Here is a 23,188-nt window from a genome sequence, read left to right on the forward strand (position 1 = left end):
GATTCACGTGAGAAGTCCAGGCCTGCTAGCGTTGATCCCGCTAAAACCTCTGCCAGGAAAGCGTGGGGCTGCCACTGCCGCCCGCGTGCCGAGGGTCGGGGGCTCTCCCACCACCTCTCGGCAAGCTGACCCTCCCGCCTCCACGCATTCCGTGAAGGGGAATCTGGTAAGACGGGCTACCGAGGAACGGCGCGGCGTGGGGCAGGACAGCCTGCTGAACGCCGAGACGGCAGGCCTCAGCCCCGGCGGGCGGGAAGGCGCCACAGTTGCCGTGACGACGCCCCGCAGCCCCCTCGGTTGCTATGGCAGCGGGCGAGCCAATCGGCGGGCGCCGCCGAGGGTCGGCGGGGGGAAGGGTTTGCTGGTGGCGCCGCCGGAAGTGCTGGCGGGGGCGGGGTCTGGCCCGGAAGCGTGGCCGGCACGGCGGGAGGGTCCGGGCACCTCAGCGGGGCGGCTGGGGTGCGGGCAAGTGAGTGGCCGTGGCTGTCAGAGCCTGCCGGGGCCCCTGGGGTTTCCGTGTTCGGCGCTGCTGGGGCCGACGGGGCGCAGACGGTCTTTGCCCGGCCGGAGCGCAGAGCGGGGACACCGTCGCCCCTTCCTTCCTGCCGCCCCTCCCCCGCGGCGGCAGGCCCTGCACGGGAAGATGGCGGCGGCGGCCGGAGGTGGCAGCGACCGCGGCGGCGGCGCGGGCGCGGCTGGCCGGCCCGGGCTGTGAGGGCCGCGGCGGGACGGAGTGGGGAGCAGCGGAGGATGAGCCTGCTGTGTGCGCAGTATCTCCGGTGAGAGCCGGCCGGGAAGCGGCGGCGGGGGGGAGGTTCGCCGCCTGCTCTGAGGTTCGCCAGCGGCTCTGGAGGCAGCGGAGAGCTGGAGGACGTGGTTCCTTCCCTCAAACGTGAGGAGGCCTCACAGCGGCAGCGAGAAGCTCTGGACTGGGGGGGATGTGACTGTAGGGAGGGCTGCCTCTACGTTCGTTACCGGGCCCTGCATGGCTGGTGAGGAGTGAGGCGGGACGGAGCCGCGTACCCATAGGCGGGTAGTCCTGGTTGCCGCTTAGCTGAGAGCGGCCCGGCGCGCCGAGGGCTCCTCAGCAAGGTCATGCTGGTGCTTTAAAGCCGCGGGGAACGCAGGGAAGCCCATGCCGGTTTCTCTGCCGGAATTCTCAAGCGTCTTTCAAGTAGACGCTTTATAACCCGGAGCTGTGGAATGACTGTGAAGTTTGATCCCAGCAGTGAAGTGAAACTTGCACTCCCAGCCCTGTGAGGTGCTCTGGGAGAATGGAAGTGAAAAGAATTGTGTCGCAGCCTTCAGCAGGTCAGCCCGAGGCCTGCTGAATGGCCTGGCAGCTTATACAGTTGATCGGTTTCGGGGATTGTCAGCCGAGGGTTTGAGAGAAAAGGGAGTCTGCCATAGCTGTCTTTTGAAACGCTTCACTGAACGGAAAAGTTCCCAAATCCCTGAAGTCAAGAGCGCTGGATGCTGATATGAGGAAAACTTTTATAGGCTTTTAGGTGAACTTGTCTTTTGGATATGAAATGCTCTTTCTCTAGTGATTTTGGAAAGGAGCATTGCGAGATACAAATGGCTTTTCCATAGCTGTAAAATACCAAATGCTGTGTTGTCTGTGATGTGTTGCCCCTGACCCATCCAGAGCTCCTTATGGAAAAAGAGTAGGTATGCCAAAAGGTCATGTGCTTTCTTTCTGAATAGTCCGTGGGCTGGGAAGGATTTCTAAGGAGTGAATTCAAGGAGGTTTTTACATTTCTGAAACACTTTCTATCCAGGGTTCTGAAACACATGAGATGTCTCCCCATACTGATTCTCCAGATCCTCCGCTTCCTCATCTTGTCTTGTATCTTTGCTTCCTTCTGGTACAGGTAGTTCAGATCCTGTCTCAAGTTTATCTTTTCAAGAAATGAATATATGTATATGCTTCTTTTTTTTTTTTCCCTATTAGCAGTAACTTGTTATTAGAGAAGAGAAAAATTACTCTTCTCTTCCAGGCTGCTTGCCTATGCTGCCTTAAAGACTTCTTCATTCTTTCCCATTACATTACAGTAAAATCTCTTAAATGCCTTATTACTAGCTCTTCTCTACTAGTAAAAGACTTGCTTTTGTATTGTAGTATGTGTCTTAATTTTGTAACCTCTTGCTTACCCCTCTGTCCCCATGGCTACAAGTCTTTGGCTGCCTTATTTCATTATAAGGTGGTACTGTGGAAGTCATGCTTGTCCTGTCTCAGTCACATTGCTGCACTACCAGACTTAGCATTCTGTATTCTGCTGCACCAAGCTGGAGATCCTTCTTGCCTACAAGCATGTAGGCACTAATCACCTGTTTCTCCTAGCTTTGTTCTTCCAACACAGTAGCTTATCCTGGGCCTTTATTGCTTTTTCTTCACTGCTTTTTTGTATTCTGCCTAATGCAATGGGACTGAGGCATCTGAGCCCTAATGTAATACAAGTAGTGACTCCTGTGTTTGTCACCAAGAATCTGATCTTCTCCTAAAAAAAATCTAGGATGCTCCCCCTCCCAAACTTTTGAAGCACTTTGAAGTTGGTAATCTTCACCTTGTCTCTGTAGAGTATTTGGGTTTGTTCCTTTGTATAGAAGGTAAGCTTAGGGAAGGTTTCCTTGAAACCTGTGAACTGCTTTTTATATCCACAGAGTATATATTTATATTGTTTGATTTGCATAGAGCAGAAATTGAGCTGTGTATTACTGCAGCCCAAGCTCATAAAGGGAACTGGGTATAGAGCCTCAAACTGTCAGAGCCAGTTCTGTTGGTCCTTTTTGCCTTAAGGAGGAGGGCATCCTTCTTCTTCCTCTAGTATTACAGGCTCAATCTGAGTGTAATGGTGAAGGAATAAATGGACAAAGGTATAACGATGTGCCAGGGCAGCTTAATAAAACATTGTGCCAAATGAAGATGTGGAACAGTTAGTCTCTGCTGGTCTCCATTGTCTTAAAACTAAGGTGGGACATAAGTTTTTGTGAGAAACCTTTATCTGTATTTGAAGTTTAGGCAGAAGAGAGCTGAATTTCTAAGGTGACCACATAATGGTTGAATAACTAGTGAAATAATGACTCTGCAAGAATTGAGATGCTGAAAAAATGAGTAGGAAAGAAAGCTGGACTGCCTTAACTCCTCCACTACCGGTCTCTTGCTTTCTATATAGATGTATATGAATCAGCTGTTTTAAAATTCTGTCCTTAAAAGACTGTGCCACTTCAGTCAAAGTGTGAGAACTGACAAACACCTAAGACTCCTACAGAAGTCTTCCATAAAAAACAAAGAAGGTCGGACTTCATGTACTGAATCATTCAAAAGTTGCAGCAGTTTTTTTTTAAGTGACCTTCATATGTTGTAAGAAAGTGTTGGGATTTTTGCTTTCTTAGTCTTATTATCCTTTGCAAGGTCACCTTTCAAGATTACTGAGTGTATTCTGTCCCATCAAGTTTGCTAGCTACTTCTCTCAGGTCATTGTTTGAGTCACTTCCCAAAGATTTGAATTGCATCTGGTCAGGTGAGTAGACCTTTCCAAATGCTCTTTAAAAGAGCTTGTAGGAAAAAGAGGCATGGTTTGTGTCTGTTCAGGTGAATGCGTTTGTCTCATCTGGCTAAAAATTTGTATCCATATCACTTGTGCTGCTTTGGGAATCTACAAGTACTCCCCATAAATCAAAGTAATCTCCTGGGGCAGTTGCTTTACAGTAAATGTTTCGTTTATTTTGCTAGGTACAGAAGAAGTGATCTATAAGCAAAATATCGTTACAATTTCTAGCATAATAGCACAGAAACTTCCAAACGCATCCTTTTTATAAGACAGTACCAAGCTTCAGTCCACGTTTGCTTACGTTAAGGAAATATGTTCATTGCCAATTTTATGTGTTCAAATTTATAATGTTCAAAACGTAGTTAATTTGGATTGAAAAGTTAAGCACTTTGACTGCCTCAATTGCTTTTCATAAAGATGTGAACTCAGTAGTTAAATGTGGCATTATTCTGGTAAATTGTGGCTTTTAGCCCTCTGTAAACATAGAAGTGTTCGAATTACAGGGCTTAAACACTGCTTAGAAATTCTAGTGCTGACAAACCAGTATGTAGTTTCCTGTAGCCTTATGAGGATGCTGTAACCAACTTCATTAAAGGCTTGACTGCTTTAATAATTTAAATTGTGGCTCTTTTCAAAGACTCATCAGTAGCTCCATTAACTTCTGCATCTGCCATGTCTCTCCATGGTTGCTCCTTTGTTGTCTGCCAGTCCACGATGTACTTCTTACAGTGTTTCTTCACTGTTAATGAAGGAGAGTAGAGCAGAGGTAATTTAGTGCTTCATTCTCTGTGTGTGAGCATGTTCTGGTACTGATTCCTGATCAGGATGATGTAGAGTTGGTTTGTCAATGCTGGAAAGACAAAAAACAGGATACCATTTGAAACTGAACCTCTCATGTTTTAAGTTAGGCCAGTTGTCTGTCATCCTCCTACCATATGTCATGGTAGAGAGCCTGAGTCTTCTCAATCCCCTTCCCGCATGTGTGCGGCTGCTGTGGGTGCCCCACAGCCTTCCCTGCCCCAGGCTGGCCAAGCCCCACTGCCATAGCCTCTCTTCCAGCCCCATATGCAAGTGCTCCAGCCTGGGCTGCCCTGAGAGACCCTACTGACCTTGCTCCAGTTGTTGCACATCTTTCTTGATTTATCTTGGTATCTGAACAAGACCAGGCAGTCTTGGAAAGTATTCCCTCCGTCTTTTTTATATTCTGAAATTATTAATACTCCTCTCATACATTGTTTACTCTTGAATTAATTTTAAACAGAGGAGTAGTTGAGAGATCAAATACTGCATTGGACTTTCAGAAGGTGTCTCTCTTAGCACAGTATTTTCCTTTGGGGGAACATAAAAGGAAAGTGTCTCTTCTTATTTTGTCCTCCTCCCTCTTCTCCATACAAGGTGTTTTTTAGCATTTGATAACTGGAATTGCTGCTAATATTTAGAATGAGCAACACTTATTTAAGAGTGAAGGTAATGATTTTAAAAGTCAGATAAGATTGATGATTACTACTTAACTACTGGTCAGTAAGTTTTTTGTGGTGAGCTATGAAGTAAAAAAAAAAAAAAATTACAATAAAGAAGTGTCAGGCAGTTTTCCTCTGAGCTTTCTGCTGAAGGAAATTAATCTTGCTGAGAGCCCCAGGACACGAGCCCTGGGGCTCTGGGTGTACAGTCATAGCTCTGATACTTTTTTCATGTCTAGATTCCTGAGGAAGCAAGGCTTGTGCAAATGTACTGCTTACCACTTTTTTTTTCCCTTTCTCAAGTGACTTTTAACAAAATTTAGTGGTCTTCTGTAGAGGGATAGAAGTTTCAAAGTTTATTGTCACCATTAACTTTATGAAAGTTAGCTGGATAGAAGAGTGATCCAAATGAGCCTGTCTGTTGAAAGAGAAATAAGTAGAGCTCAGCCAGTGTAAATCACCACATGCAGAGCTTCATGTCAGCCACGGCATGTGCTTCTCTGTGTGGAGTTTGAGTTTGCTCTTCTGTGTGGAGTAAATAGTGAGGATTTGAATGCATGTACAGTTTAGCATGTGGTGGGCACATTTTTCTGCTGGAGGGACTGGCAGGAAGGTGACTGTGTAAGAATGTGTGCCAGAGGGAAGTGGGCTACAGTAATCAGAGAACTTGACCCTACCTGTTTAGTACTTGGCAAAAGCTTGGCCATATAGGCAAAGGGTGTGTTTTAAACTTGAACAGCTCCTGACAGAGACTTGCTGTTTCTCTCGCCCTCAGCCCTGAATTGACGGTGAAAGTTTATGGCCAGGTCTTCAGTGAACTGGACTAGGGAACTATGCTAGGTTAAAACTGCTTTTGTTTTGGTTTTGACCCACAAAGTTTTCCCTGAGTTGGTTTCCTGGTCCCATTCATCATGTTATCAGACATGTGCAGAGAAAAGGGGTGAGGTTGTGTGCCACAGGAGTAAGGCCCTAATAATAAAGTCAGGGTGGGACTGCTTCTTCTAGTGATAGTGCTTATTATCATTAAAGTGCTCATTAACCCATAACGCTAGTAAATAATGCCTCATTTCCTATAGTGGTAGCTATATATGGAATATAAAAATATACTATTATATATATGTAGATTGTAACCGGTATCACTGTCACTAATAGTACCCCTGTTTTCAATCTGGGCTGAGTGTCTGCCCCTTTTCCTTCTTGCTGCAGAATACAGCTTACTGTTTCTTTGTGCTGTGCTTGAGCTTACTTACAAAACAGTGTTCCAGTGACCTAGAAGTGCAGGTTAGTGTAAGTAAAGTTACAGCTGTATTTATTTATTTTTTTTGATGGAAGGGATTATTCTTGTAGCAATTAGTTTTTGTTCTAACTTGCATATTCCTATGTTGTTTGATCTTTATTGAAGAGAAGAAGGTTTTGTTGTGGCACTGAAACCAGGTGGTGCTTATCTGAAATTTTGATGGGGCACTTAAGCTGCACCAAAGCATTTTGCAAAGCTGCCCCCCTTCCTTGGGTATGGAGGTGTTTTTTTTTTTTTTACTTTGCTATGTTTCTTGGTTTCACTGCATGGTAAGAAGATACGTTTGCTTAGTGAATGCTTACCTGTTTTACTGAAGTACTCAGTATAAAGTATACCATGATATTCAAGCTACTTGTAAAATTATCTGTTCTAAGAGTGCATCTTCCACATAGCAATTTCATAACAAGTAACCCTAACCTGCTACAATGAGATGTTTTGCCTCCAAATAAACTGGACACTGAATTGCAGCACTAACTTTTACATTAAGCAACTTAAAGCTTTATTTAAATCAATCTATATGGAACATGAAGCTGCCCTGCTTTTCAATTTACCACATTGGCTATTGCATGCATTTTCAGATATCTTGGTGCTTCCCACTTGAGAAGAAAAGGCTGGCTGAAGTCATTGCTCAGGGCTGCTTGAGTTGATGGTAAAAGACAGTGACTTGATGGATAGATGCCTTGGCATCTCTACTGCTCTGCTGAGCCAGCAAAAATCAGAGGAGTAAGAGCAGTTCAAGTGCATGGTGACTGGGTGCCTGATTTTGCTGGGTGAGGAATTGCTGGGGGCTGTAGAGTTTTAAGGGTCTTTCATTACTGCCATTGAATCTTCATAACAGCAATTAGAGATTCACTAGTAGAAACACACTCTTAGTGTAAGCAATGGTGGAAAAGCAGTTAAGGAATGCAGCTTTAATGTATAAGGAGTATAAGTGGGCAGGCATTAGTTACTGCTTTTGTTACTTTAAACTTGAGGCTTGTCCTCATCTCACTTGAAAACTGCACAGCTGCTGTCAAGCAGGAGGGGAGTAAAACTACAGATTTGTTTCCTTAAAATCATTAGCAGAATTGCATACTTTGGTCCTGTACTGCTTAATGTATTACTAGGGAGGTCATAGATCTCAGTGGTGATTTGTAAAACGTAAGATTTCGTATGCTTAGGGAGGGCTATCGCATCTTAACTCTATTTCTCCATCTTAACTGTAGTGAAAAGAATAGAGGACTAACAATGTTTGTTGTGAAGTGACATGAGGAAATGTGGAGCTGACTCATGGGCCATAATTTCTCACTCTTCACACAGGAGGGGGAGGGCTGGTGGCATTTTTTTGTGTGTGCCCCTTCAGAACTCATGTTGTTGGATGCAGTATCTCATTGAACGTAGCTTTACAGTTGTACTGGCTTTATCACCACCTTCCGCTTGTGCAGCCATGCTTAGAATCCTGCCTTTAGGCCACATTTCAAGACTTGTCTGGCCACTGCTTTTTTTTCTGCATTTGAATTTAAGAACTTCTGATCATAAGCTTGGGGACTTCATAGGCAACCAAATGTGGGGGAAATGGATTAAGCAGTGTTCTGATAAGTGTGTATTCCTCCAAGTTACATCAGCAGCTACCTGTTCCCATCAATGTAATGCTGTGAGTTGGGGTAGAGTAAGAGCCTTTTGAGTAACATTAGGTATGCTTTCTCTTCTTTCTCTATTTCAGTAGGACTTTTCTCTGATTATTCACACTGGCTTCTGCACTCAAGGATTATCATAAGGAACCAGAAGGCTGAGGAGTCTCTTGGGATTGTTACACAGCTGTGGGCAGCAGACTGAATTTCACTGATGGGACTCAAATCAGAGATACCCTTGGGGTACTTCAGAGTCCTGCTTCAGTTAATTTTCTCTTCCACTTTTAGGGAAAAGAAGTGTATTTTTTCTGAAAGTGCTTAATGATGTTTTGAATACATTGGGAGTCTATTTCTCATACTTCATTGTCTGTGGTGTTGAAAGTATCCTCTAGTGCTCAGCCCTATTGAACAGTTTTCTGCTTCATCTAATATTGATATATGTGAGCTAATTTTTATTTTCTTTCCTCCCACCCTCTGAAGTATTGTCTGTTTTGAGTCTGGGCCCCACTTGTCATATGACTAAATTATCTCAGAGAGCTGCTCTCTGGCTGTTAGGAAATCAGAAATTAATATTGAATGTATTTCCAGTGAAACCTTTAAGATGGATTCTGCCAAATGAATGCAGGGAAAATTTCTTGAATTATTCTAAAGAAACTTGGGCAGAAATTAGGCTTACTGTATGGATGCAGTAAAACAGACCTTTTGAGCATCAAGAGTCTTTATTCAAGACTTGGTGTTTCTTGGTGCCTTGATTTAGTGAGGCTTTGATAGTTCCCATTTCATCAGTCTACAGCAAAGGGAAGTTTGTTTGGAGCCAGCCTTTTCCAGGCCTCCTGGACTCTCCAGTGGTCTATGCTGTGTTATTTATCACAGTTTAACTTCCCTGTAGGTGGTGTCAGGAATAGAAGGAAATACGTTTTTGATGAATTCATTGATGAGGCCATTTCCCCCCCTTTTGTTTTATGATAATCCTATAAATTCTGCTGCTGTATTTTCTGCTGCAGTTAAAGTCTCCTGGTATTTGCTTTGCTATGTCCTGTCTTGGTCTCACCATGATTTGAAGAAAACACGTGGATATTGCTATGTGTCAAACAGCTGCAACTGTGTGATAATCTATTTTTTAAACCAGGGTTTCCTACAGCCAACAAAGAACTCTGACAGACTTCACTTCCTTCTGCAGTCAGTATTGGTTTTGACAGTGCCTTTGAGCATGTGTGCTCTTAATTTAAGATACATTAAGAGGGGTCTTTTAGGATAGTTCTTCAAGATTAACCTAATAATAACCAAAAATAGAAATGCTAACTGTCTGTACCTACGAAGAGGGGGAAAAAGAAGAATGGGACAAAACTTTTGTCTTTTGTATAGATGCTAGTTTTCTGTCTTGAAGTAGTGTAAATCCTTGTCGAGGACAGTGCTGTGACAAAACTTCTGAGCCTAGAGGCTTGATCTAGCCAGCTGCTGCCTGGAAAAAGCTGATCTACTTGTGGGTCTGTTTTTTTGTGAGTAGCAGTAAAAATAGTGTCCAAAGGATTTAAGCCACATATTAAATAAAACCCCCAAACTGCCAAGAGTGTATAAAGCATGAAAACTGGGCACCTCTGAAAACACCAACATTCAGCTGCTGTTACTAGTAAAATAAAGGAAATGTTATTTTGATATGAAGAAAAAGGTGAGATTTTTATATGGGTTAATGGTTGTAAATTAAATTATTGAAAGATGCAGAGTAAACTTGCAATAAAATCTAGAAAGCATTTCAGTTTGTCTTAATATCATCAACATGCATAAAGTTGAACATACATGAAGCCTTTAACTAGAAAAGAAGTAATAAATTCAACATTCATTTGAATTAATAGGCCTTAATTTAGGAATATGTTGCATAGATTATGCTAGGGCATAAACGTCTGGCAGTTTTCCACCCTGAATATTTAATTTTAGAGTTTTATTTTGTTTGGAGGTGAACTCTGGGAATTATGGGGTTGGGGCAGAGACAGTTGTAGAGGATTATGGCTTAGTGGGTGCACAGTCCAGCTTTAGCTGCGGTACTCCTGGTTTTGATATCAAAGACTAAAACAACCTCTAAAGCTTTAAACTATCTGGAAAGATATCTCCAGTATGTTTCTAATGAAGACGTCAAATGCTTGCAGATGCTGCTTGTTCAACTGCAGACTATTTTGGTAGATTTCATCATAGATCGCTAGGCAGAAGTGAACACTAAAAAAGATGATGTGACTACATACTCTCAAAATCGGGTGAAATTCTGTGGACTTTGCATTAAAGATGGTTGTAAAAAGATACGTTTTCTGTCATGTATAACTGATTCTTTTAATTCTTGAAATAATTCTGAGGACTACAAAACTAGAAACTGCTATGTTGGTGTGTTAAGTGATGTGGCCCGAAGAGTGTCCTAAAGACCCAGGAGCCTTTAGGACTGAGTGATCAGAAAGACATGAAGGTCTTTGGGATCTTCATTAGAGTCTTAAAGACTCTGCAGCAGGAGATTTTGTTTGTGTGGTTGACTGCTGTTAAATATACATATTTCAGATTTTGGGGGTAGAGCAGTGTGATTCACTTAGTTTCCCTGCTTTATTGTCAAATGCTGAAAAATAGTGGTAAAATTATTCTAAAATTTGCTTTGGATGTGCTGGTATACTATACAAAACAATTGATCATGAGATCCAGGCTGTTGTAGTTGCTAAGGGAAATGCCAGGGCTGAGTTGGTTTGTGCAACCTGAGTAACACGCAAGTGTTGAGTTAGTAACTGGTAGTTGTATAGTCACATGCTGAATCTTTTTTCACCATCATCCCTTCTTGCTTAACATGCAGCAAAGGTTCAGAAAGTGTCTTCTCGGTCTAACTGAGGACTGTCCCTGCTGTAACCTTTTGAGGTCCTTTCAAGCCTCAAGATTTGATCTTCAGGCTGGATGTGTTAGTCCATTGCTATGGAGCCTTTTCCTCAGCCATTGCAGAAGGCAAAATGAGTGTAACAAAGAAGTCTGATTGAAAGGAAGACTGCAGCATGGAAAATGGCATGCAGATTTTTGTTTCCTACAGAGTTTAGTAAAGATTTTCTAAACCCCAGAATTTTTCTATACATGATTTATAAAGCAGATAGTGATTTGTAGTTGGCTGAACATCATGTAAACTTTTCTAGACAGAACTAGAAAGGACTCTGTCTTAAAGTATCGAAATTTAAATTTGAAATAAAATTATTTTTATAAATACATTTAATTACCCAAAGCAGGATTAACCTTGGAGGTTATAAATTTGCTCAGCTGTTTGCTCCTAACAAAGTCATTAGCTTGTAAAATGGAAAGGTAGGTTACTGGTTAACTGGCAGTACCTGGGAGTGTTTCGCAGGGCAATGGCAGTGGTGGCTCCTTTTTGAGGCAGTTTGGACCTGCTGTAGGCATTGCTGCAGAGGTCAGCTGGACTTGACCAAGTGATCTGTACTACTTCAGCCAGGTTGATTTTCCTCCAGACCCATTTGTGTTCAACAGGGCTCAGAAGTTTCAAGTTGCATGCTTCCTAGAGAGAGGCAGGTCTTGTAGTAGCATATCCATGCTGCTTTACTCCTTCTGAACTAATAAAATTTGCTGGATCTGAGCTGTCTAGATTGCTCATAGGTTTCTCCTTCACCTGAACAGACAAGAGAGTAACTTTACATATTCCAGGAGTACATGTGTTTTGGTGGTGGACACTTGGGTATTGTAACTGACTGCCCATCTTGACGAGCCACTCCTGAACGGAGGAGAAACACAGCAGGGGACTGAGTCAAGTGTTGCAGCACTCCTCCTCTGTAGTAAATATTGTTGGTTGTGTGTTTGAGGTCAGAATTTAGCGATCATACTATTTTAAATTTTATTTCTCCATTAGAAGTGACTGAATTTGATAGAGCTGCATTAAACTTGTGGTTTCCACCTCTTTCTTACGTCTGTATTTTTGTGGAAAATAATTACTCAAATATTCTCTAGTTGAAAAGTAAGTATGTTTCAGAACAGTGTTGCCTGTGTATTTCTGATAGAGAATGGGGAGCAGCTAATGAAACTCCTGTAAACTATTGGCAATGATGCATTGAGTACCCATTTAATTATCGTAAATGGACTGTATAATTCTCTCTGACTGGTGTTCAGCCTTCATACCATTGCTCTGCTTTCAGTGTGGCTTGCATTTAGTTTCATGGTGGAAAATTGAAAATAATTTCTAAATTGCAGTTTGCCATTAGGATCATACTCAGATTTAATCTGAGTGTTACCTCTATTTTTGCCACCTCTTGGTCTTGTTCCATCTGCTCCTTAGCAGGGAAGACAATAACTGACTCCTTTTTAATGGTCGTTACCTCCTGTGTCAATACGAGTCATTCTCGGCCTTACTGAGCATAAGGATCAGCGATTGCCACTCAGCAAGGAGTAATGTCAGAGGCTGGGATTGAGAGGATGGGAGTCCACAGAAAACACTGAAAATCATCAAGGTATATTGGTTTTAAATCCCAGTTTATTAGTGGAGGCTAGAGGTAACAGGAAATGGCTGCAGCTGAAAGTCAGGATTTAGAGGTCTGTAGGTATTACCCTCTTCATGCGAAGTGAGGTGGACTTCCCAGGGGGAAATGTATGTCACCTTTGTAACTACCTTACTGCGAGTGCTCAGCTCTCCAGCTCCACAGGTGGGTGGGAGGGAATATTTTATCCATGTTGCAAAAGTGTGTCACTAAATTGACTGTGTAATTACCAGCCGTTGAATTGAATACTGCCCCTGGGAGATCTCACACAATGTCCAGGAAGGGTTAGCATCTGCTACCTGACCTTAGCTGATCTGCCTTCTGCAAGGCTGACTTAAACAGCATAACTTTCTGAAACTGATTTCATGATGTCCATTTGAAGCTGATCTTCATGCTCAGATTTCTGCATTTTCCATAATTCTGGACATGGTTTTCATAATGCAGAAGCTGTTAAAAAAATTAAATAATGATTACTTATTTTAAGGTCTATTGTCTGCAGTTTCCAGTCCTTGACACAGGTGAAATTTTTACCAAGTCAGGAACTCTAAGGTAACAAATGAGTACTGGTGTTACTATGTATTTATCACAACTGAAACCTGATACTGTGTGCGCTCAAATCAGGGTGGATTTCAAAGAGCAAAAGATAGTGGTACTACAAGGACATAATTTGTTGTTTGTAGGTTTTCTGTTTTTTTTTTCCTTTTTTTTTTTGTTTGGTTTTGTTCAGAAAGTAATTCTGTTGCTTTTCCTTGCTCAATCTCAAAACCTGGTGGGAATTACCATGGGAAGTAAGGTAGTTCAGCTGCAGAGCTCTCACATTCTGCCTGGCACTGTAGTCGTAAGACCTAATAACCCTTCTGTGTGCTTACCAGAAGTTACTTGTTGTGGGTAGTGAGTGAGCAGAGGTGTCTGATTTTTCTCTGAGATCTTTTTAAAGGAGTGGATTGCCAATCTTCTGAGTAGATTGGAAGGCGATTCTGAAGAAGTTTTGTGTCCTCACACCTTTACGATTGCTTTAGTTTAAAAAAAAATAGCTTGTCCGACAGATGGTACAAAGATTAAGGAAATAGATAATGTGTTCTATCTTGAACCTTTTGCCTTTGACTTGTTCTCAGGTCAGCTTCAAAGCTGATGCACTGTTGGTCACTGCAGTACACGTATTACTCGATGGACGCTGATAAACAGACTGAGTATTCTGTAAGAGCATTTGTTTGTTGACTGTTATTAGAAACTTTCTTTTAAAAGTATTCTTCAACATATAAAAGATAGCCATGTTGTGATGTACTATGCGTTATTAATTATCCATTCATTATTTGCTGAGCATGCTTTATTTTTTAATAGTTATTAATACTTTATATATATTTCTTTGTTTTGTTTTTGTTTAGTTCTTTGGTAATTAACTCGTAATTTTTCTATACTGAAAACACTGTCAGGGTTACCTGTGGAGCTACATGGTCAGCTTCTGGAAGGTAAAGGAGGTAAAGGTGACTGGAGATTTTGTACTGTACTTTCATGGGCAGCATCCTTTTAGAAGTTAGTTTTCTTCCTTACAGCTCCAGTAAAATTCCAAGTAACTAGTACGTCAAGATGGAAAGTTAGAGAACACTGTAGTCAATATTTTTAAAATACAAACCAGTGACTATGAAAAATGCAGCTGAGCTTTCCTGAGCTAGTCTTAACGCTGTACATTTATTCCAGTCTAATTTTGTTTGAATTTAAATGTATTAGGTATTTAAAGGTTACTCTCCTGACTTAAATTTTATAACTCTGTGGAATAGACAGAGGCATATTGTTGATTCTGAATGACTGCCTGTGGGGCATTTAACTCAGGTTTGCAACACTGCTCTTCTAACAAAGCTCAGACTTGATCCTGTGCTTGACATGAGTTCTGGGCTACACCAAGAGGGAGAGCAGGGACTTGGGTGGAGACAGTTGAATGCTGAGCAGGGTAGGAGCCTTGTTTTTCCCTTCATGTAGGTTAAACCTGGAGCGTAAGCACATCTAAAATTCCCTAGGGATAACTTTTGTCTGTTGGACACATTGTTTTCTAAAAATATGAAGACAAAGGAACTGAGTTCTGTGAAACTGAAGGAAAAAAGAAAAGTTTGAATGCAGCTGACTGCAAGCATACTTTTACTCTTCTCCAGGGAGGAAGATTGTCAGTTCTGATCAAACTTGGGAAGAGTTGGTTTTAGTGGTTGTTTTTTGATTAAGGTGATTATTATGACTTGCTTCTGATAGAGCCGGGACTAGGAGAAAGAGGTAAGATGGGGTTAAAAAGAAAAAAAAAAAATCCTATTCTGTGTCCCCACTTCTCACCATCACACCATTCCTTGCGAAGGGAATTTGTATTCAGGTGGTGATTGCTTTGCTTTAGCATCTTGCAGAGCAGTATTTATTTTTATTTGCAGTTTTACACTGATGCTGAATTAATTGTTTGTGTGGCTTTGATCTATGGCTGCAAAATATCTGATAAAGTCACTGGTCAAAGAAATCAGCTCTACCCTGTTTTCAGCTGCGTGTTACAGGAATAGTAAGCTTTAAACTAGTTAGCACTTAAAATTGACAATAAGGTTGTACTGTTGGAGGTATCTTTTGTTGCCGTATCTGTGAAGAATGTCCTTTCAGTGTAAAAGGCACATGAAGCATTTAACTCTGACTTATGGCCTGAAAATCCCTTGCTAGGTCATTGAGAGCTGACATCACCAAAACCTGCCTGCTCCCAAAGCAAGTGATTTCAGTACTTTATAAAAACTATAGTCATTTAAATTAGGTAGCAACACTTGCAAATTCGGAACATTAGAAACTTCCTCCATAAAGATAAAGATGTGTAAAAAATCCATGTTATACAGTATATATCTGATGCACAAGTAGGTAGTGTCTGTATACAAATAAGTAAAATATATATTGGACTCCCTATACTACTGCAAAATCCTGACTGCATCCAGTTATCCTTTCAGGAAAAGATATGTGAGGCTGTAACTGGAGCTGCTGTCTGAAGCCTGATATATTTAGGTGATGTTGTATTAATAGGTAAAGGAATATCAAAGATGAAGTTTATCCATAAATTCCCTGCTGCTGTTATTCAGGTACAAAAATCTGAGTTTGTACATAATCTGAGGTTGCTGTGACAGTATTTCCCTTTGACAGGTCATAGTTAGAGATACAGTTGCTGTCTACAGAATAGTTCTGGGAAGTCAGTTATTTCTGTATCTTTCAAAATCCTTTAGCAAAGTGTAACAGCTGTAAAGGATTAGTGCCCAGTGAGTCTCTAAAAACTGCTAATAAAGCTTTATATTTTAGCAAGCGTTAGTGGTTACTTTTAGGAATGGAAGGAAGAATGCTTATTTCCCACAAAACTGTCAATCACTAAATAATTTTGCTCAGCACTGAATTTGAGATGTGAATGCTGGAGTCTTGGGTACAGTGTTTAGGGGCTTCTGAGTAACCCAACTCTCCTGTAAATCTGCTGTAAAACATTAAGTGCCCATGCTGATAGTGTTTTCTACAGCTTTCCCCTGCCTTGAATTGACACGGGCATGCTTTAAGACAAACAAAATAACACCCAGACCACTCGAAAACACTGAGGTATTAAGCCATTAGAAATTTTTGGTGAAGTTAACTATTATTTTGAGCAAAATCTAAAATAGTAGTTGCTGGGTATTGCTTTGGAGTTCCTTCTAGGTATGAGCCTTGCCTTGTATTGGAATGATTAAAATAGAATAATAATTTAAGTATAGGCAGTGTTGATTTTCCTTTTAGTAGGCTAGCATAGAAAATTTACCTTCCCAACCCAAAAAGAAAGATTTCCTACATTTATTTTATACGCATTCTGCATCTTATTCTCTTTCAGAAAAAGGAAAATTTTCCAGTAGTGCTCTTGGTGAGCTTTTGGATCAGTCACCTCCTGCTAAGACTTGATAGGCTGTGAGCACTTTTTGTTGTGGTACAGTTTCTGCATGTACCTCCAGGAAAGAGAAGTGCAGGAATACATATTCCTGCCTGGAGTGAAACTACCCTGACCTGACCATTTAATATGTTTTTTAGTTTGTAGAGTATTCACAGAACAAGTGATTGCATTCTGATTGCTTTTATAAGCCCAATTGCCTGGACTCATTACCCATTTTAGTGCTGTAAATCCTCAATTCCTTATCTGGGCTTTTGTGTTACTGAGATTGGATAAGGGAACTGATACAGATGCTGATTCTTCAGGGCTGCTAGGGGAAAACCAAGTGAAGTTCTCCTTTAGGCATGGTAGAAAGCAGAGTGTGCTGGTTTTGTGTTGGGGATTTTGGTGGTGGTGGTGTTTTTTGGGGTGTTGGGTTTGTGGTGTTGTGTGGTGGTTTGGTTTGGTTTTGTTTGTTTGGGTTTTTGTGTGGGGGTGTTTTTTGGTTTGTTGTTTTGTTTTTTTGTTTTTTGGTTTTTTTTTTTGTTGGTTGGTTGGTTTTGTTTGTTTGGGGTTTTTTGTTTGTTTTATTTTGTTTTTGTTTTGTGTGAGGTCTGGGTTTTTTCTACAGTTTTTTTAGAACTTGTCATGCCATAGCAGATTGTGCCTGGCTGTGTAAATACAAGGAGTGTGGTGTGACATTTGACTTTGACCTGTTGGACTTTCAGAAATAGTGGGTGTTAGCTGAGTAACACAAGACTGCCGCTTTAAAAACTTGGGCTTAATTTTATTTGCTTTTCTATGCTTGGTCATGTGCCTTGTTAACAAAACTGTGCTTCTGTAGAGCTAACATTGCCCTCTTACAGAGGCAGCTAGGTGTGCTGTGGGCAACAGAGGGGCCTTAAGCTGGAGTTTTAGAAAAATCTTCTGGACTATTGCTGAGCAATAGAATAGTTAACCAGTGAGGTTGTATGATCTTTCCTTGTAGGATTTTAAAAGCAAATTAAGCAAACTTGTTCTAGTGTAAAAGGATAGGTCAGATTATATGAACTTTTGATGTACCTTTCGGTCTCTCAGTGTGATGGTTTGAACACTTGAAAATGTATATGGGAGAGAAATCACTGTATTTGTGGGGTTTCCTTTCTGTAGTGTTTACCAGCCTGAGGGGAACAACTTATTTTCTTTTTCTGCTTAGGGAAAATCTAATTGATGAAGAATGGTAAAAAACTTGAAAATGGAAAAACAAAACACATCTGTCTTTTCTTCCTCTGTTAAATCTGATGGCTCATTCAGGCTAAATGTAGTGTCTGACTTCCCCTTACAGCAGAACAGGACTTATATATACTGCCAGGTTCTTAAGAGAGGAAAAGTTACCTTTGCAGTCTGTGGGTACTTAAAATTTAATATAACTTATGCCTTCAGAACTTCAAAAGAAAGTCCTGACTGCTGTGGTTTAAAGTTTTGAAGCTTTTCAAGTATTTGAATAAAATGAAAATTCCTTTAGCTGTCAAAGTGTTTTACTGAGTTGAGTGGAAGGCTTTTGTGTTTGAGTTTCAGGTTTGATTAAAGGACAGGGCTGAATATATATTTGGTTAGGAAATTATAAAGAGTAGCTATCATGATATATCAAGGTGATACATCGTCTAATGGAGATTCTTGAAATACAATTGTTTTTAAACTATGGTTGGTGCTTATTTGAATTTGGATGAACAAATTCAGGGAACTTGAAGACTGAACTGCTGAGTCCAAGGCAAGAAGGTTCTTGAGAATATTTTTAAAATGATAAAATGTGTAACTAAGTTGTACCAAGTTTGCTGGCAGGCCACATATTTTTGCATCACAATGAGTAATTCTAGTGCAAATTCAATATTAGGTGGAGCAAGAAAATTTACGGACTAGAAGGCTTTTAAAAAGATGCTTTACAGTATAAGGAGCCATTTGTACTGTCAGCAACTCTTGCTGTTATCAGTGAACTCCGGTTTGTGACCATTAGGAGTTTTTCAGCACCACCCAAAGCTCTTCGTAAAGTCTATTCAAGGAACAGGCAATGCATATTTTTTCTTCAAGATGCTAATATTTTGCCACTGATGCAGAGCAAGTTTGGTACCCAGGCTGTCCTCTCTTATCCTGGGTTAGCTGTGCTAGATGCAGCTGTTTTAAATAGAAATTGGTTTTAGGTGGAAATGAGAAACAGAGCATGCTAATGTTAGACATACTTTACTAATTCCTTTGGTCTCTAGGAAGCATTGAAATAACTTACATTAAGGGGATTTTAAATAAAATATATATAAGTGATAATCCCCTTAGTACAGCTTGTTGCAAGCTTGTGAAAAGCAGTTTGCTTTATGGCTGGTGAAGAGATTGTGACTAAAGGCTCTCATTCTGTAAGCCCATGAGTATTCCCTTCCAAAACAGGTGTTCCAAAAAAACCCCAAAACATCTTGGTAAAAGTTCAGGTCCAGCCATATTGTTAGGGGTATGCGTTTACAGAGCATCTGTCAGCAGTTGCATTAATGTAGGTGTTGAGGCGTCATCTAAATTCTCCGGGTAGAAGCTAGTCAGAGCTTTGAAGAAGGCTTTTTTAGTGGTGCTGTCTGTACTTCCCCCTTTAAAGAGTAACATAGTGGAAGGTAGTTCTGCACAAGTAATTTTCAGAGAAGCAGTTCTTTGCTTTTAAAGGGCAGAGTCTTCTTGCCTGGAGGAGAATTTTGGGTTTGTGTTTGCTGGAGCAGTACCGCATGTCTTGCTCATGCTGAGCCTCTTGGTAGGATTCAAGGCTTTGGCAATGCAGATTGTGTTCTTGGCTCAAAGAAGTTTGCACAACTGGCAGATATTTAAAGTGTGAGCCAAACTGTACTAACTTGGCTGGCTGCTCAGAAAAGAGAGACTTCAGCACCTGAGCAAGTCAACTTTTCCTTCTGAGCCGTGGCATTTCTAGCTGCCAAGTCATAGCATCGCAGAATTGGCCCAGCTTTGTGCTTGACTAGACTTGCAGGTCAGTGTACTACAGGATTCCGATGTGCAGCATGCAGAGAAGATTGCTGTCCTTTGGCTCTACTTTGCTGTGAGGGGGGGAAAGATCTGCTCTTTCCCATCCTGCCACCTGTAGCAGTGGGTAGGGGGCATTGCTTAGGCACCTTTCATTATCTCCGTGTGGATGAAGCAGAAGTATTTCTTGGGCTTTCAGCTTTCTTGTGACACAATATCTAAATCTTTCCTTGTTTTTGTATCAGTAATTATAGGTTATCTCTAATGGTGTTCCCTGTTGTTAGGAGTTGAAAAAAAAATTGTAGTAACACCTTCTTGAAAGAAGTAAACAAAAAGAAGTTATTTTTAAATAGATTAAATTTGTGAAGCAGGTGAATAATATACAGATTTACTTCTGGCAACAGTTAAGATCTTAATTAAAGCTCTTGGAGAATCCCGCTGCTTCTTGCATGGTACACTGTGGTGACTATGCTCACTATGGTGAGTTACTTTAGATAATTATTGCTTTTAATAAAAGAAAATTTTTTGAAGGTATTTGCCAGTATACATCTTCCTAGTGAAATGATGACACTATTACAGCATTTTTTAATCCTGATGTAGGTCTCAAAACCTTCCCTGTAACTTGTGGCCAGTAGATAGAACCTAGAACAACCTGAAAAACTATTTTTATAATCACAACTTCCCATTGGCAAAAGAAAGTAGATGCTTCTTTCTGAAGCCTCTTTAGGGATTAGGTGGTGCTTTTTCCTGGCTCTCCATTCTTTCCCAAGCTGGCATCTGATTTTTATGTTAGTCACAGTGCAACTTCCATCTTTTTGCTGAGGGAGGCAGGTGGAATTGGATATTTCATATGCTAGGAGAATTCCATGACTGGTATGGAAAGCTTGCACTCTTTGCAAACATATGTAAACATTTAAATGTAGCTAAAGGAAGGGGATATATTCCAAAACCCAGCCAAACCAGGCAGCCTTGTGCCCCCTCTGCCTCTGCCTGCTCTGTGTTAATACTGTGTTGGTCAAACAGGCCAGCAGTGCTGCCCTTCAATTTTTATGTACTGCTGACACAGTGCTTAACCGTAGCATCTCAGTTGCCTGCTCCATCCAGACATTGATGACCATTTGTAAATAGTTTTTGTGGGCTGTGTCCTGGTTTTCCTCTATTTGAGAAACTATTTGCCAGCCTTTACCAGCAGTGGGGATTTGTAGAGGATGTTCAGCAAAGAAGTGATAGATGGTCTGTGGTTGCCATTCTTTCTGTATGTTTTGTATGGTCATGGAAACCTGATCAAACTATGACTTTAGGGAGGCAGCTCAATGAAAGAGAGGTAATTGAGAACAACAGTCTTCTTATCACCTCTCCAAAAGCTAGTTCAGCATGAAGGGGCAGGAGGGCTGATGGGAGTTTGCTTTGCTCTGTGTTGGCTATTGCATTTCATGTGTGACAAAGTTAATATGAAATTCTCAGTTACAGGTAAGCAGGTATCACTGATGTTGGCAGGACACTGCTGCTATGTAGAGCTTAAAACATAGTATAAGTGGTTTAGTTTATATTTTTTTCTGAAAGAGATTTAGGCTAAGTAGAGAAAAGTGAACAGTTGACTTTTGTGATGGTATGAATTGAAAGCAGTCATATTGTAATTCAAATCCATACTGCATGGGGTAAACTCTGGCAGTGTAGGTTGTAGGCAGCCTCTACAGACCTGGTCCTACTTTATCTACTCACTGTTGAATGAATGTGTTTTAGCATAATTCGGTTCTTTTGGTTGGTCTGTTTCTAATTTAGTGTTTTATTGCTTTCTTACAGGCAGGCAGAAGTCCTGAAGGCTGACATGACAGGTAATTGCCTTTATTATACATTTGATCTAGCTGCTAATACTTGATTCCTGTTCCTTATGTTTTTTGTTCCTCAGAATTCTCTGTATCTAAAATGCATGTATTTTTAAAGTTGACTTTGGGTGTTTTAAAGCATTTGGAGATTGAGATCAAGCTACACCTCTTTTCCCAGAGACTTCTGTCCTCACTACCACAGGAACTGGTGTATTTGGGATCAGCAAGGGTCTGGATGGTTTTGAGAAACCTGGTGATGGAAATGTTGATCTGAACATTACCACACGTGTTATGAAAATGCAGCCCGTAGATGTTATGAAATCGTACAAGCTATGTTTTAAGCTGTGTTTATAGGAAATGGTTTATATTAATGTATCAGCCACACAGTGCAAGCATCTAGCATAAAGTACATCTAGCACAGCTATGCTTACCACCTGTGGTAGCAGGTTGGTTTAGTCCCTGTAGGACCATGAAGTGCTTCGATCTGTCTAACCCAGCAGGAGTGGCTACATTATTGGCAGAAGGGTTTCCCTGGGGTGTGAAGCCCATCCCTTATACTCCCACAGCTCCAGCTCAAGTGATTTTACAAGGCATAGGAAATTCAACTTTGTTACTTGAGATAGCAAGGAGCAGTGTTTGCATTCACCCTCAGTGACGGAAGGCAGATGGCTACCAAAGAGAAAATGGCAAGCATGCAGCAGGACTTGCCCACAGTGTTCTAAATACCAACAGCACTGGCTCCTATTTAGCATCCCTTGATGGATTTCTTTTCAGAGATTTATTATTTTTTTTCAGGCTATCCTGGAAATTTTTCTAAAGAAGTTCTGCAGTTCAGTGACTTACAGAGAATCACCTCCTTCTATCTCTTTTGGGTTTTTTTGTGGGGCTTTCCTGTTTTTTTTTTCTTCCAACTTGCCAGCTGCTGCCTTTGGTCATGCTTTGTCCTGGTTTTGTAGGAGACTGGTCAGTCAATCCCCAACCCATATGTAGTTCTTGTATTTCCCTATTCTGATGAATCTGTGATAAAAGTGGTTATTTGGCACTGGATATCTTACACTGTGCTGTGTTCTTTCATTTGGTAGGTGAGTGAAAAAATCAGAGTAACTCTGTAAACTTGAGTATTACAAAAACTGTTGTGTCCTTTTTGTTGCTCAGATTCAAAGCTGGGTCCAGCAGAAGTCTGGACATCCAGACAAGCTCTACAGGACTTATATCAGAAAATGCTAGTGACCGATTTGGAATACGCTTTAGATAAAAAAGTGGAGCAGGACCTGTAAGTACCTCAATAAATTTGTATGTAATTATATGTAGTATATGTAATCTGGGCAGATGAGCAGGAAACCCTGAGACTTCCAGGAAAGTATTTGTATCCTATGGAATGGCTGTCTTAATTTGTTTTAAAATGAGAGCTGTGCTGTGGGCAAAACATGAGAATCCACTGCAGGTTTGATGAAGAACATTCGGTAAGTTAGATTTTATTTCTGGCAATTTAGTAGCAGCCGTTTCATGCAGGAGTGGGTTTTGGTGGGCCAGATGGAAGGGAGAACACTAAGAAACATACGTCTTCTGTGCTGTCAGGGAAGGGCTGAAGTTTCTGGAGTTTCCAGAAAGGAGGAAATTTGCATAATGTAATCACCTGGAGCTTTGAGCAAGGTCCAACAGGAGCTAAAGACCATCATTTTAAACCCTCTGAGGTAGGGCTGAGCAGAAGGACAGGTATCAGGAGAGAACTTTAGGGGATGCTCGTGGCACATCAAGAGTCGGGGAAGATCCTGCTAGGTGTTCTCCATGCCCTCAGTCCATTCCTTGTGATTTAAGATGCAGACATAGGCTGTAACAGGCTTAGTTAAGAGAAGCATGCAGTTCTTACAGCACTGAGAAGCAAGATGAGTAGTCTGGCTGAGTTGTCCTGCCCATGTCTTCAGTTACTGAGTGATTTTTTTTTAACCCTGGTTTCTACACCCCACATCCTTTCTACACCAAATATCCCTGTTTTAGGGAGGGAGTGCTATGCTGTGTAAAACGGAACAATTGCAAGCAAATCTTAACGGTGTTACAGAGTTAGCTATAT

The 23,188-nt window shown here is 41.1% G+C and overlaps 1 protein-coding gene across 4 annotated transcripts in view; it reads left to right on the forward strand.

The window, feature by feature from the left end:
* The first annotated feature begins 455 nt into the window (after window positions 1-455).
* SMG7 (SMG7 nonsense mediated mRNA decay factor) overlaps window positions 456-23,188 on the forward strand; it is a 60,823-nt gene continuing 38,090 nt past the window's right edge. For 3 of the 4 annotated variants that reach the window (XM_062602209.1, XM_062602208.1, XM_062602210.1), the window contains exons 1-3: window positions 457-779; window positions 21,095-21,126; window positions 22,273-22,390. In XM_062602209.1, coding sequence (XP_062458193.1) covers window positions 751-779; window positions 21,095-21,126; window positions 22,273-22,390 — 179 coding nt within the window. In that variant the 5' untranslated portion in view covers window positions 457-750. Of the gene's footprint in view, window positions 780-21,094; window positions 21,127-22,272; window positions 22,391-23,188 lie in introns of all 4 variants that reach the window. The other variant, XM_062602207.1, reaches the window with a different exon arrangement.

Source organism: Pezoporus occidentalis, unplaced genomic scaffold, assembly GCF_034315485.1.
Source record: "Pezoporus occidentalis ecotype Australia unplaced genomic scaffold, CSIRO_AGI_Poc_V1 ctg76, whole genome shotgun sequence".
NCBI lineage: Eukaryota > Metazoa > Chordata > Aves > Psittaciformes > Psittacidae > Pezoporus > Pezoporus occidentalis.